This window comes from Onychostoma macrolepis, chromosome 09, assembly GCF_012432095.1.
Source record: "Onychostoma macrolepis isolate SWU-2019 chromosome 09, ASM1243209v1, whole genome shotgun sequence".
Lineage (NCBI taxonomy): Eukaryota > Metazoa > Chordata > Actinopteri > Cypriniformes > Cyprinidae > Onychostoma > Onychostoma macrolepis.
The window spans coordinates 22,715,122-22,729,560 of record NC_081163.1 but is presented as its reverse complement, the minus strand read 5'-3'; the positions used below and the strand labels follow the sequence as shown (position 1 = coordinate 22,729,560).

The window sequence follows — 14,439 nt, the reverse complement described above, 5'->3', positions numbered from 1 at the left end:
CAGCATATGCTGGTTAGGAATGTTTTGAAGCTGGGATGCTGGTCATGTGCTGGTCTTGAGCTGATCGGACCAGCACATGACCAGCTCAAACCAGCATCCCATGCTTCAAAACATACCATACCAGCATATGCTGTTTTTTTCAACAGGGAACAGTTTTGCTACTTAATATTTTTTGGAACCTGTATCATTTTGTTCAGGGTTCTTTTATGAATAGAAAGCTAAAAAAGAACAGCATTGATAAATCAGGCTGATAAAAATTCTGATTTGCATCACTGAAATGAATTACATAAAAAAAAAAAACATTAAAAGTATTTTGAACGGCAGTGTGTGTGTGTGTGTGTGTGTGTGTATGTATATACAGTATGTGTGTGTATATGTATGTATATATAAAATTTTATCTAAATATCTATATCTCTAAATAAAAATATACTATATTCAGTATATGTTCCAAAGTAACTAGTAACTAACTACTTGAGTAGTCTAGTAATAGTAGTAGACTATTACTTTTACTAGAGTAAATATTTCTTCAAGTACTTTTACTTGAGTACAGTTTTTGGGTACTCTACCCACCTCTGTATCCATTACACTGGACAAGTACATGTCCCACTGTGTCTCTAACTCTGCACTAATCACACTGTCCTGTTGGATGTGTTCCTATTGTATGCAATGTTGAATTAAGTCCTGTATGCCCCAGCCTTAGCCTATAAAGAATACGATCCTCCTTCCTTCTTAGGTTAGGAGTTTGCTGCAAGGGCTGTGGGACAACTCACTGCTGCGGTAGTGAGTGAATAATAAAGGATTATATGGTGGAAAAGCCACTGTTGCAGCTAGTGTTGTCACGGTACCAGAATTTCAGTATTCGGTACCGATACCAATCAAAATCCACGGTTCTCGGTACCAATTTCGGTACCACATGCTAATAAAAAAAAAAAACACTTTTTAATAATAAAGTCAAACAAAAATAAAAATGTACAAAAATCAATGCCATTCTTTATACTTTATTTAAAATGTGTTTCAAGTTTTTCCGCAAGTAATAAAAGTATGAAAAACAGTAAACAAGTTTCACCCAAATTTAATTTGTTTTTTAATTAATTAAATTTAAACACATTGATTGTTTTGGTAAATAAAGGGGATTTACTATTAAAATTAAAATATGGAAGAAATAGTGTGATTTCACTATTAATAGTATCAAGATAGTATCAATTTTTTTAATTGATAGATATATATATATATAAAATTATATTTCTGGCACAATGTCTTTAAGATAAACTTTTATTTTGATGGGTTGCCTTGAATACCTTTACATTTCTGTGTGTAGCTATATGATATGACGCTGGTTTTACTCAATGAAACGGTAAAAAGGCTCGCGAGATGTTGTTTATGTATTTATGTCCTCATTGAGACGGCAGATGATGAATCACCGCAAGCGTCAGGCGCGCTTCAGTGTATGTAGTAAAAAAAAGAAAAAAAACGCGTGTCTCTGCCATTCATTCACTCACACAGAGACTCACAGAACATGCGGGATTCATATTTCAATCGACTTTTGCGGCTTAATATTTACAGATACTAGTCCACGTCGCGATTTGATTTAAATGCAATGACCTACTTTTGATTAATTCATCCAAACTTTGGCAAATTCCGTGACATTCCGTGCTAAACTGTAAATTCCGTTTTTATAACTGGATTCCGAGATTCCGTCCACGTTTTCTGCATCGCGGAAATCATAGGGCTGTACGGGTCAAGAACCGGGTTGACCGGGTACTCTGTACCACCGGTACTTAAAAAAACCTGGTACCGTGACGTTTTCACTTTTTTAGTACCGACTTGGTACCGAAGTACCGGGTCTTTTGACAACACTAGTTGCAGCTGTGGAAAAGTCGAGAAGAAAATGTCACTGCTGCAGCAGTGAAATGGTTAAAGATTTGCAGGAAAGAAAGTCGCTGCTGGAGCAGCGGCATATTGGAGGTTAGGAGGCTGACAGTCCTGGTGGCTGTATGGCAATGAGACTTACGGTTGGGTAAAGGCAATTCCTTGCTTGGAAAGATTGGGCTAGGTGAAGCAATGGGAGCTAGAGGCGAGGAAGGGGGATCCCTTCCATTTCCTCAAAATTGAGAGCAAGTGGAGCTTAATGATTTACTAAGAACAGGTGCGTGGCATTTTGGGTTGCGGCATCTATGCAGAAAGAATCTAAGAATCTTTTTTTTTTTAATCTAACTTCTGTGAGCTAAGCATTGGGGGAATATAAAGGCAGGTGAGGGGCTAACAAACGAGAGGGATCTGTGGGAGAAGAGTGAGAAATCACTGCTGTGATATAGAAAGAAAATTTAATGGAGGAGAGGTCACTGCTCTTGTAATTGGAAGAAAAAAATATACATACATATATATATATATATATATATATGAAGTTTATATGAAGTTTTAGTCAGGGTTTAGTATGTCTGTTCGATCAAGTTTATTTTTGCTATGGGCAGCTCTACTGAAGACGGTAATAGTAAAGCGATGGCAAATTCAATCAAAGAAAAAGATTGCTGCTGTAATTATTGATGGGTTAGAAATCACTGCTGAGGCAGTAGAATTATGGAAATTATTGTAGGGGGAATTCATAACTGTGACAATGTGGTAGTAATAAGTGATTTGACAGGGAAAAATAACTGCTGTGGCAGTAAGAAATAACATTGCCAATTTGAGAACAGTGTAAAAATGTTACTGCTGCAGCAGTGACATACTGAAGTTTTGCTGGGTGGCAGACTTTACGAAAAGGAGGAGGGGGTCCAAGACGTACAGTTGCCTGAGGGAAATCCCTTGCTGGCTGGAAGGCTCTCAGCACTGACACGGTATGAGCTGCAGGGTGGAAATCCTGCTATTGCTGGGGAATGGCAAATGAGAATCTAGATGACTGGGTAGAGGTTTTTGGATGTTAAGTTAATAGCAGGGCAATGTTGAGCGAAGATTAGTTCATAGAAACATTGGAATGATTTACTGGAACTTAGATTTCGTATGGAGTTAATCATCTAAATTTCTGAAAGGGAGAAAGTGGAAAAGACAGCAATTTGAATTTCAAATCCAGTTATAAAAGTTTAAATATAATGCAAATGGAAGACCAGAATAAAAACTTGAGGAACTGCATTAGTTTGGCAGAACTTGATTGGCATTTTATGAAACAGACTACAGTGAAGTTGTCCTGATGGAAGAAAAATTCTTTGGAGGCCCGATTACTGGATAGTGGGCATGACGAGTGGAGGGAGAAATGTCTGCTGTGGCAGTTAAGTGACACTGTTTAATCATAAAAGCTGCTGTAGAACGGAGTAATGAAGTGATGTAATGCGGTAAAGTAACGTGAGATATCAAGTACTGATAATACAGGCCATTTAAAGTATCCTTCTTCACAAGCTGAATTTATAGCATTGTAGACTATACGCATGGCCCACTATGCAAACATCTGAGAGACATGCAATAGCACTGATTTTACTATGCTTTGAAATAAAGATAACATTTTTATAGATAACTACTTTTTTTCTTTCTTTCTTTCTTTAATCATTTATTTGACGAAGCAATTCTTACATTCACATAAATATTCATGCGGTGGTTTAATAATATCATGAAATATCGTGTTGTGAGCTTAACACAAAAATGTATGTTGTGAATATACTTCGCAGAAATCTGCCGGAAGCAACAGCCATGGAAAAAACACATTGAACAGAAGCATCCGATTACTAGCTAAATTGGAATTCATAAACACTAAGCAAGCCAGGAGCAATTTTTGTTCACGATGCACAGTTTACGGAACCATACTGATAGCTGAAAGCGAACCAGACTCAGACCACCTCCCAAGATGTACTAGGTTTACGAAGGTCTAAAAATTTTTTTTGGGGGTGCTGACGTACAGGCCAAATCTAGTGGAACATGTTCAGACTTTTTAAAATGACGGACTGTGAAAACACCCATGTTAAACAGAGCTGACTAGATACCAGTTAAAGAGAGAATAAACATGCTTCACACAGGTTACAGTGAGGAAACAAGAAACAATTATTTATTAGTACAGGTGCAGCTTAAATAGAACATCACATGACATGGACACATGACAAACACACATGAAAGAAATCCACAATAATTGGGAGCATACTCATTAATCAATCAATCAATTAACACCCCCACTTGCTCACACATTATTCACAAAGGAAAACAAAAACAAAGAAACATCATGGAAAACAACTACATTACATCTTGGCTTGGCTATAACCCAAACAAGAACGTGGAAAAGGCAAATAACTTAACTTTTGTAGCTGGTTTAGTCATTAGGTCAGCAACCATCTGATCTGTTGGGCAATACTCCAAACACACTTTACCATTGTTTACAGTTGATCTCACAAAATGGTATTTAATCTCAATATGCTTACATCTCTGCCTGCTAACAGGATTCTTTGCCAATGCAATTGTACCTTGGTTGTCTTCATAGATCATAGGTACACCATACTGATAATCATCAAGATGTTCAAGCAATTGTGTCAAGTACAAACACTCTTGTATAGTGGCAGCTAATGCCATGTACTCAGCCTCACATGTTGATAATGCTACAGTTGGCTGCTTTTTAGTCTTCCAAGAAATCAGAGGACCATTCTTACATAGGCTAACACAATAACCAGATGTACTACGTCGGTCATTTGCATCACCTGCCCAATCTGAATCACTATAATTCACCAACCTTAACCCTTCATCACATTTCCTGTAACAGAGCATCTTGTCATTTGTACCTTTCAGATATTTCAGTACATGCTTTACAGTTGTCCACTGCTCTTCTGTTGGCTCACTGAAATACTGGGACAATTTGCTAACAACATAACTCAGATCAGGTCTAGTGCATGAGGTTAGGTAGATTAGGCTACCCACTGCCTCTCTGTATTTCCTGGGGTCAATCAACTTTTCATCGCTATCAGTGTAATTCAACTTTGGTTCACAAGGTGTCGATCTGGGTTTACAATCTTGCATGTCAAATCTTTCCAGCAGTTTGCCAACATAACTCTGCTGTGACATATTCACACCCCCATCACACTAATCAAAAGTGATACCTAGAAAATTCTTCAGTCTTCCCAAATCTTTCATCTGGAATTTCCCAGTAAGCATCTCTTTGACAGTTTTTAAAGCTCTCTCATCACTGGCAGCAATAACCAAGTCATCAACCCATATCAATATTATCACTTTCTCATGTTCTGTTTCTCTCTTGTAAACACAATGATCAGCTGGATTTTGTACAAAGATATTTTCACACAGATAGTTATGTAACATTTTGTTCCAGTTTCGACCTGATTGCTTTAGCCCATACAATGATTTCTCCAGTTTACACACCATTTTTTCATTTGTCTGAGATTTTACTTCATACCCCTCTGGCTGTTCCATGTAAATTTCATAATCAATCGGTGCATGTAGGTAAGCAGTTTTAACATCCATCTGATGGAGGATCAGATTCTCCTGAGCAGCTTTCTGCATTAACACTCTCACACTGGTAAGGTTGGCAGTAGGAGAAAAAGTCTCTCCATAATCTACACCCATCTCCTGACTGTACCCCTTGGCAACATAACGAGCCTTATACTTGTCCGATCCATCAGCATTGATTTTGATAGCATACACCCATCTACCCCCCACTGCTTTCTTGCCCTCAGGTAGGGTGGTCAAAGTAAATGTGGTGTTATCCCTCAGTGATTTCATCTCTTCATCCATTGCATCTACCCACTCCCTTGAATTGGATGAAGTCACCGCTTCTCTGAAAGTGTGAGGTACACTAGAAACCATCTTATAGCAATAATCAATGCTGATCTGCACCTGATCACTTTCCACCCCATAGAAATCTGGCCTCCTTCTCTCTCTACCAGGATATCTCCTCTCTCTACTCAGGGTATCTGGAGAATACGATTCTGGCTTGACCTCAGCTGACTGTAGACTTATCTGGCTTGGGCCTAGCCTAGTCTCTGGAATGTCACACTGATTATCAGGGTCAGGTCTGGTTGTGCTATACCGCATATCAACGTCATCGTCATCAGACACGTCATCAGTCTCCTGTTCCTCAATATTGGACATAAACCTCACCAGTCTGTGTTTCATCACCTTTCTACTGTCAGGATAGTAGACCATATATGCTGGGCTGTTCTTATCATAACCAACGAAGATGCCTTTATCAGACCTTGAGTCTAGCTTCTTCTTGTCCTGTCTATAGGTATAACACACAGTACCAAACTTCTGCATCCTGGACATATTTGGTCTCCTTCCTGTCAGCATAAAATAAGGTGTTTGTTTGGTGCGGTTATTAAAACATCTATTCCTCACCACCGCTGCTGTCTGGACTGCATACGGCCATAGCTCCTGGGGTAACTGACTTTCTAAGAGCATACATCTAGCCATATCAAAAACGGTTCTCCAATTGCGCTCAGCAGTGCCATTCTGGTGTGGTGAGTATTCCTGCGAAGTAGTACTTGATAACCCTGTCCAGTAAATTCAGCACCATTATCAGACCTGATACATGTAACATTCCTATATGGGGCTGTATCAGCTAGGAACCTCTCTGTGGCGTCCACGGTGTCACTTTTGTGCTTCAAAAAATACACAAACACCACACTTGAGTAGTCATCAGTAAAGGAAAGTGCGTACCTATACCCTTCTCTCGACTTTGGGTCAATAGGGCCTGCCAAATCAGTGTGTATCAGCTCTAGAGCTGACTTGGCTCTCACATCAGGCTTTCTGTTCCTACTCTGAGTGAATTTACCTTGGACACACACATCACATTGCATAGACTTGGGTACTTTACCCTTGATTGACATACCATCCACAACATTCTCTAACTTCTGAACATCATTAAAATTACAGTGTCCCAAAATCTCATGCCACTCCTGAATATCATGGCAACTCAAACATTGATTATCACAGTCATTGTTCACTGGCACAATAGGCAAATAGAACAGCCTGTTATGTTCATGAATAAGAAAACGTGTACCGTCTTTATACTGCAGGGCGTCTTCACCCTCCTTGAAGATCACTGTTGCCCCGCTGGAAGTTGCAGCTCTCACAGAGAAGATGTCTTGGGGATAGGAGGGGATGTACAGCGCCTGCTTTAGTGTAGCACTGAGGTGTCGCCCTCTGCTATCAACCAAACATACCTCTGCTTCTCCTCTACGCTCGGCGACCCCCTTGCACCTTGTGCCATCGGCCAGCTCCACACAGTGCGTCTCAGCCTGGAATCGATCGTCAAAGCTCTTGAACTTGGCCAGGTCAGTAATGATATGCGATGTCGCCCCGGTGTCCACCATCAATCCCTTTCGGGTGACACCGCTCCCTGGCTGACAAACACTGGTCAACAACTTTAAGGCAAAAGTATTGTCTGTTTCCTCATACACTCCATGTGCATCATCCTGCCGTTGCTGTCTCCGTCCTCCTCGCCATGTGATACGCTTACCCTGGCTGTACCACTGTTGATCACGCTGACACTGTCTTGCCTTGTGTCCTCTCTGGCCACAACGAAAACACTCAATGTCCCCGCTCTCAGTGCTTCGCACCCTTACGCCTGCTGGGGCACTGGCCTTCCTTGAATGCACCCGGGCCCCCATGACATTGTCTTCGTCCACAGCTGTGCGCATACCTTCAGTGCTCTCGTAACTCCACAATTTTGTCTTAAAATCTGCAAAAGAAAGAGTCTCATCCCTTTGAGTGACAAAAATGGAAAAAGGCTTGAATGATTCTGGCAGCCCCTTCAAAACCATTGCAACTAATAGTCCATCACTCAATACTTCTCCAGCATTCCTCAGCGCTGTGATTGAGGTCTCGGCACGTATGACATAGTCAGTCACACTCTCACCACTCAACTTTTGCAGGGAAGTCAATTCTGTGTAGAGACTCACAATGCGGGGCTTACCCTTTCCAGCATAATAATCCCGCAAGATCTTAAGTGCTCCACGCCCGTCATCCGCAGCCTCTCTCATGACCAGGGACAAACTTTTGTCATCAAGGAATTGGATCAGTTCAGCATATGCTTCAGCATTCTTTGATGCATCCTCAGCCAGTCCGTCTGCATCCGCACCCATGGCGGGCCCATTCAAAATTGTGTCCTTCAATTTCTGCAACCGTAGATGGCCCAAAAACTTTGTCTCCCACAGTTCATAGTTCTTTTCATCTCCGTCGAACACAAGACGAGACCAACGTGAATTTATCCTTTCACTCATGGTGCTTGCACTCCAAACCTTGAGACACAAATTTAAACGTGCAAACTCACTGACTTGCTACTCATGTTGTATCTGCACAAACGTCAATGCATCTGGGCCCATAACCTGTTAAACAGAGCTGACTAGATACCAGTTAAAGACAGAGAATAAACATGCTTCACACAGGTTACAGTGAGGAAACAAGAAACAATTATTTATTAGTACAGGTGCAGCTTAAATAGAACATCACATGACATGGACACATGACAAACACACATGAAAGAAATCCACAATAATTGGGAGCATACTCAATCAATCAATCAATCAATTAACAACCCAGACCGGCGGAAGTTTCGTAGCAGCGGCGTGGGTTGGGGTTGCTATTTGGGTGGCTGTAAAGAGGGTGCAAGATGGACGTTTGGCTGATGTAGGTGGTGGATAGCTAGTAAGGGGAGAGAAGAGGCAAGCACCTTTGCGGAGGCAGCCTCACACTAGGGAACTTCTGAGAAAAAGGTCATAGGAAGAAAAGAGAGAGGCAGGCAAAGGAGCAGCCAGAGCAGTTCCTTGTTGCGGAGGCAGCCTCACGCTGGGGGCCACTTTGGAGAAAACTAAGGAGGAGAAAAATGGAACGGCGCGAAGATGGGTGTGTTTTGGGCAAGGCAAAGTAAAACAGCAGTAGGAGCAAAGTTTTAGACAAGGAATGTCTGTTCACTCCTAATCAATGGCTTTAAAATTGGCTAACAAATTAATGTGCTCCAATTTCATGACATGAAAAGAGAAATTAGCATTTTAGTTTGATCTGAAAAGGCATGATGCAAGCTAACTTAGTCTTGATATATATCATTAGGATCTCAGCTAGCAGAATGCAACAAGGAAATTTAATGTTAAAGCTCAAGTTATATAAACCACGTACGCAAATGTAAACAGTACACAGTAAGCTTTGTGCAATGTTTTGGATTATAACTTTGCGAAACATTGGTAAAGCATAGTAAATCGCATATTGATTAAAGCAGTTAATCCTGATTCAAACAAGCCTATGCACACTATAAAGCTATGTATAGATCTAAAGATAAAGTTTATGGAGTGTAAATAATGTGCTATTTGACTGAAGCTGTGACTTCCGGCATCCGGTCACGTCGCAATGACAGAGCTGGGAATCGATTCCAAAAAGAATCGATTCCGCGATTCCGAGGCGCAGGGAAACGAGAGTAGATTCCAAAGGTTGGAATCGATCCCATCAAGAGGAATCGACTCCTCATTCAGAGCTTTTTTCAGTTCAACAAAGCTTATCTATGGGTGCCTCTCAAATGGAAGGCTGCATCCTACGAAGGCTGCACACATTTAAATTCACTAAAATAAACTGAAAGAAAACGAGTCGGTACTGCATCATCATAATTTGAGGATGCAGCCTTCCGTTTGAGAAGCACCATTCGCCTCCCTCATGCTCGATAAAAGCCGTAATTACGAGAGTTGTGAGATAAAAGATTATTTTTTTATATATAAGGTCTATTTCATTTTTATATTTACCCTTCGCCTCATGCTCGCTAAAAGTGATTAGAAGTCTGATTTGTTTCCACGAAAAGGTTCTTTCGGATAGTTTTAATGAACCAGTTAAAAAAAATAAATAAATAAATTATTCAGGGGTTATTTTATGGTGGAGCTGGCTTATGTTGTCCACAGTTTTGAGCGCTGCACGACAGAATAGATCATGACGTGATTGAGGATGTTATTTCCATCTAAAATTCTAATTATTATTTCTATCAGCCAATGATAGTTCTAAAAGAAAATGTCACGAGCATAGATCAGTGGCCGAGCATCTGATTGACAGATAAACCACGAGCTCTTATCAGTGTTATTGTTAATGTTCTGGTTATTTTGTTTCAATGAGCAGTTTGTTAATTTTATCCAAAGCATACAGTCAAAGTAAACTTCATCATTCAGCTGAACTGTGCACATTTATTTTAGACACTTCATGTCTTGTTCAATTCATGCGATAAATGCATGTCCCTGCTGAGCAGTGAGCTATGACTAATTTCACGGACAAAGCAGACAAAATTACAATTTAAAAATCAATCATAGCTATAGAAATTTATTGTCATTTTTTACAAATAAAGCTTCATATTATGAGAAGGATACTTTCTACGACCTTTATATCCTGCAGGCATGGCGAGATTAGGTTCCTTCGATCTAAAAAAAAACAAGAATCGAAAACAACAGAGGAATCGATTCTCGGAATCGACTCCCATCGATTCCAGAACCAGGAATCGGACTCGATTCCAAAAATTTCAGAATCTTACAGCCCTACGCAATGATGATACAGTGTTGAAAACGTCATTTCAAACACGCCGGTAAATCGACCTGGGATATGGTGGGCGGGGACAATACGTAGGGACCAATCGGGCACTGTTTAACAAATGGAGCGCGTTTGGATTGGGTCGTTCGCTCGGATTGACATGCCTAGCATTTACCGTACACTGTAGAGTAGGAGCGCACGACGCGGAAACATCAAGTTCAGGAATTGTTATTCAATAAGAATATAGATTAAACATTTAGGAATAACGTTACCGCATAGGCATTGGATCGTTAGATGCTTTCGGGATGTGAAGGGAAATCGCTCGGAGCAGCGCCTGGGCGCACAGGTGAGCAGAGCAGAATTTCTGTTTGTCTTTGTGGGGACGGATGTTTAAAGCTGCAAGCGTGCTTCAATCAGTTCAATGTCTGCGTTCCCGGGTGGAAGGCGGCGAGAAGCGCATTCGATGGAGGTGTTTGGGCAAATCTGCAGGAGGTCATAGACAGGCTTGATTTCCTTTGTTATGAGCTGGAAGTGGAGCTGGATTAAGAGGGTCTTTGCGAACATTGTTCGCTGGAGATGAAGTGCTGGAGGCAGCCAGGTTGGACTGCTGTTCACAAGACAGGGCGGGGACAAATGCCGGAAGAATAGTCGCTTGGATGGAACAATGACTGCTGCTTATATACGGTCGAATCGATGATTGGCAGGACTGGATGATTAGGCTCCTCCCGAACCTGCGTTGTGAACTTAATTTAAAATCCAATTACAGTATATCATTTACATAGCATTTTCATTAGTGCCATTTCCTACAATAGTCTTAATATGCAAATTAAAAACATATTAACGCTTTATAAGTTGCAAAATGAAAATGTATTACCCAAATTGAATAGATATGTTTAACATGTAAAAACTGTAACAAAATGATCACTTAAATGTTGTTTTTCCTAAATCCATTTAGACTTACACTTGGGATTGCATTTTCATCGTGGTACTGTGTGATAATTGTAGCAAAATGCAGTGAGAATTTCAGAATGCATTCTGAGCCTAAGGTGCAGCAAAAGGGTAGCAAAATGGTTGATTTAAATGTCTTTTATTTATCTTAAATGCATTGACACTTACACTCAAGCTGTTTCAATTGCATTTTCATTCAGTACAACACGATAAATGTAGTTTAATTCAGTGTGGACTTAAATGCATTCCGAGCAGAACACGCCCCCAAGCTGTCAATCATTACATCAAGGCGGGGTTCGGCAACAGGACGCACAATAGGTCAATATTCCCCATTAACCAAACGTGTTTCACCTGCCACAACATTTCTCACTGTATACGCTCCAATTGATGCACATAAGCAAACAATTTAATTTTATTAATTTATTATTAATTAATTTTGCTACCCATACGCTTCCATAGTACTGAATTCAGCGTGCACTTATTTTAGTCTCTATCCAGTTCACTACAAAAACAACACAAATACAACACTAAACATAAGCTGTCCACATTAAGGTCATGTTGCAAGTCACATCATTCTGAAAGGATTCCTCAATAGCTTGTGAAGGCATATACGCCAGCCAAGATTACTAGTTCTATTTACACAGCCACACATGACATGCAGCCAAAAATCCTGTTAGCAAGTCAACAACAGAAGCACACTCTGATTCATGTGGTCAGTCCTATTTTCAGAACATAAGAATTGTGTAGACCAAAAAAGATAAATAAAAAAAACTTGGCTATACCAAAACACATTTTAAGTAGCATTAAAGTCTTGTATGCAAACAAAATAATTGATTAAAAAGTGATGCATGTTATTTCTGTAATTAAAAATCTGTGTCATTAATATGATCATGAATTGTATATTTTAAATAACCTTTCCTGTGTAAATTTGTTTTATATTTTTTTGCACATTATAAATGGAGCCAAGAAAGCACTCAAAGAGCACTCCCCTACTAAAGCTGTCACTTATCTTAGTTCATCGCAATCTCACAAAATTACGTTTTAATCACTGAAGCTCTACACTGCACAATAATCTCTTATTAACATTGTGTCTACACTATCTTTGTCATAACGAGAGGATTCATTAGTGTGTAGGCTACAACTCAGCACTGACAAAACTCTGGCACGCTGTTGCCAACTATTTTCAATGGAAAGTAGCTAATGCCCACGTGAAAAGTTACTAAATGGTGCTAGATGATGTAGTACGCCAATAGCATATTCATTATGGCATTGTGTCGTATTTGCAATTTGCCTAGTATGACCCCTTATTATGGAATGATTTTCCGGACTATTTTCAAAAGCAATTGCAAATTGTATTTTCAGTTGCGTTTTCCACATGTGGGCACATAAATTGTGACATAATCCAAATGCAATTGCAAATCTTGCATTACCGTTTGCATTTTCGCTTTCGCGAACGCACAGTGACTGCCACATTTCAAATGAAAAGTCAAAGTCCATTTGCAATTATATTTCCCATGTCTTAAGAGTTATGAGCCTGTCATATTTAAATAGCAATATTACTTACCACATTTGGTTTTTCACTTTCTCTGCGTCGCGCATGTAACCTGACAAAACTCAAATGAAATCGCAATTCCTTTTGCATTTGAATTTCCGACGTCTACATGGAAAGCTGTAAATCATTGCGAGGGGGCGGGGCTATACTAGGGGGCGTGTTTGTATTGGGAAGTGACGTCACTCACAGACGACCGTGCTGAACGCTTTGATTAATGGAGGTAATCGGTGAAGGCTCCGCTAAAGGCAGCTGCCAATCAGTTCGTGCCTGTGTGAATGAACAGACAGCCTTCTTGGCACAATATATAATTCTGTCTTTTTTACCCCAAATGCAGCGATTATCCCCTGCTAACAGCGGGAGCCACAACGGTACGCACAATAGGTCATTCAACCTCCGTGAAGTTGGCACCCCATAAAAAGAAATAATCACCAAAACTATGCCATTCGTTTGTGCTACGTTTGTGCTGCAAAAACAAACGTTTGTGCTGGTTTGGTTTTTGAGATATAAAAATTTTTTTTTTTTTGACTGTGTGACGTCACTCTCCACCCCATGTTGCCCAAATCGCTCCAAACCAGCGCAGTTCGTTTGTGCTCGATTTGTGCCTGTTTGTACCATTAAAACAAACACTGTATCTATTTTCCTTCCTTAGATATAACCAAAATCTTTTCGGGAGCTGTGACGTCACTCTCCACCCCAGTTCGTCTAAATCGCACAAAACTGGTGTCATTCGTTTGTGCTCGATTTGTGCTGTTGAAATGAACTTCAAATATATTTCCCCTTCTTAGAAATAACAAAAACAAATCGGGGCAGTGACGTCACTCTCCACCCCATGCAGTCCAAATCTCTCCAAACCGGTGCCGTTCGTTTGTGCTCGATTTGTGCCGTTAAAAGAAACAACGTAACCATGATCTCTTCTTAAATATAATAAAAACTACACTCTCCACCCCGTTTAGCGCGGCCGCAGAGTTAAATAAATGAATAAATAAATAAGTAACAGTTTTCGTGCTGCCTTAAAATTTTAAGTTTAGTCAGCTCCAAATTTTCACTAACTTCATATTTCAAGTTGACTAAGCTTAAAATTTCAAGGAAGCATCAAGTTGAAATGGTGAGACCGTTTTTTTTTTTTTTTTACAGCAATCTAAATCGTTCAAATTCGTTTGTGCTCGATTTGTGCCGTTAGAACACTGAACATATTCCCCCTAGGAATAACACATATATGCTAATTCCGCTCTCAGTCCACGCCAACGGCTCCGTTCGTTTGTGCTAGATGCCGTTAAAATGAACATTCTATTTATTTCTCCTCCGTAAAACATTACACATATCTGGAGGAAAAGGGATGGTACACAAGCCGCTTGTCCAAATTCCTGTCTTCTATAGTTTGCAAATCTGATGGTTTACAACGTTTTTCTAAGTTTTATTGCCTGTGACTTCTTCAAGCACCAAATCCAAAATTTTAATTTGCT

General features: G+C 40.1%; 1 protein-coding gene across 5 annotated transcripts in view; it reads right to left on the bottom strand.

Annotated features, from left to right (window-relative positions):
* LOC131546961 (plakophilin-4-like) overlaps positions 1 to 14,439 on the bottom strand; it is a 180,248-nt gene that overhangs the window by 148,970 nt on the left and 16,839 nt on the right. The window contains exon 1 of one of the 5 annotated variants that reach the window (XM_058787108.1): positions 12,989 to 13,271. The exons of 3 other annotated variants lie outside the window; for them this stretch is intronic. In XM_058787108.1, coding sequence (XP_058643091.1) covers positions 12,989 to 13,023 — 35 coding nt within the window. In that variant the 5' untranslated portion in view covers positions 13,024 to 13,271. Of the gene's footprint in view, positions 1 to 12,988; positions 13,272 to 14,439 lie in introns of those variants that run through there. One more of the 5 variants, XM_058787118.1, reaches the window with a different exon arrangement.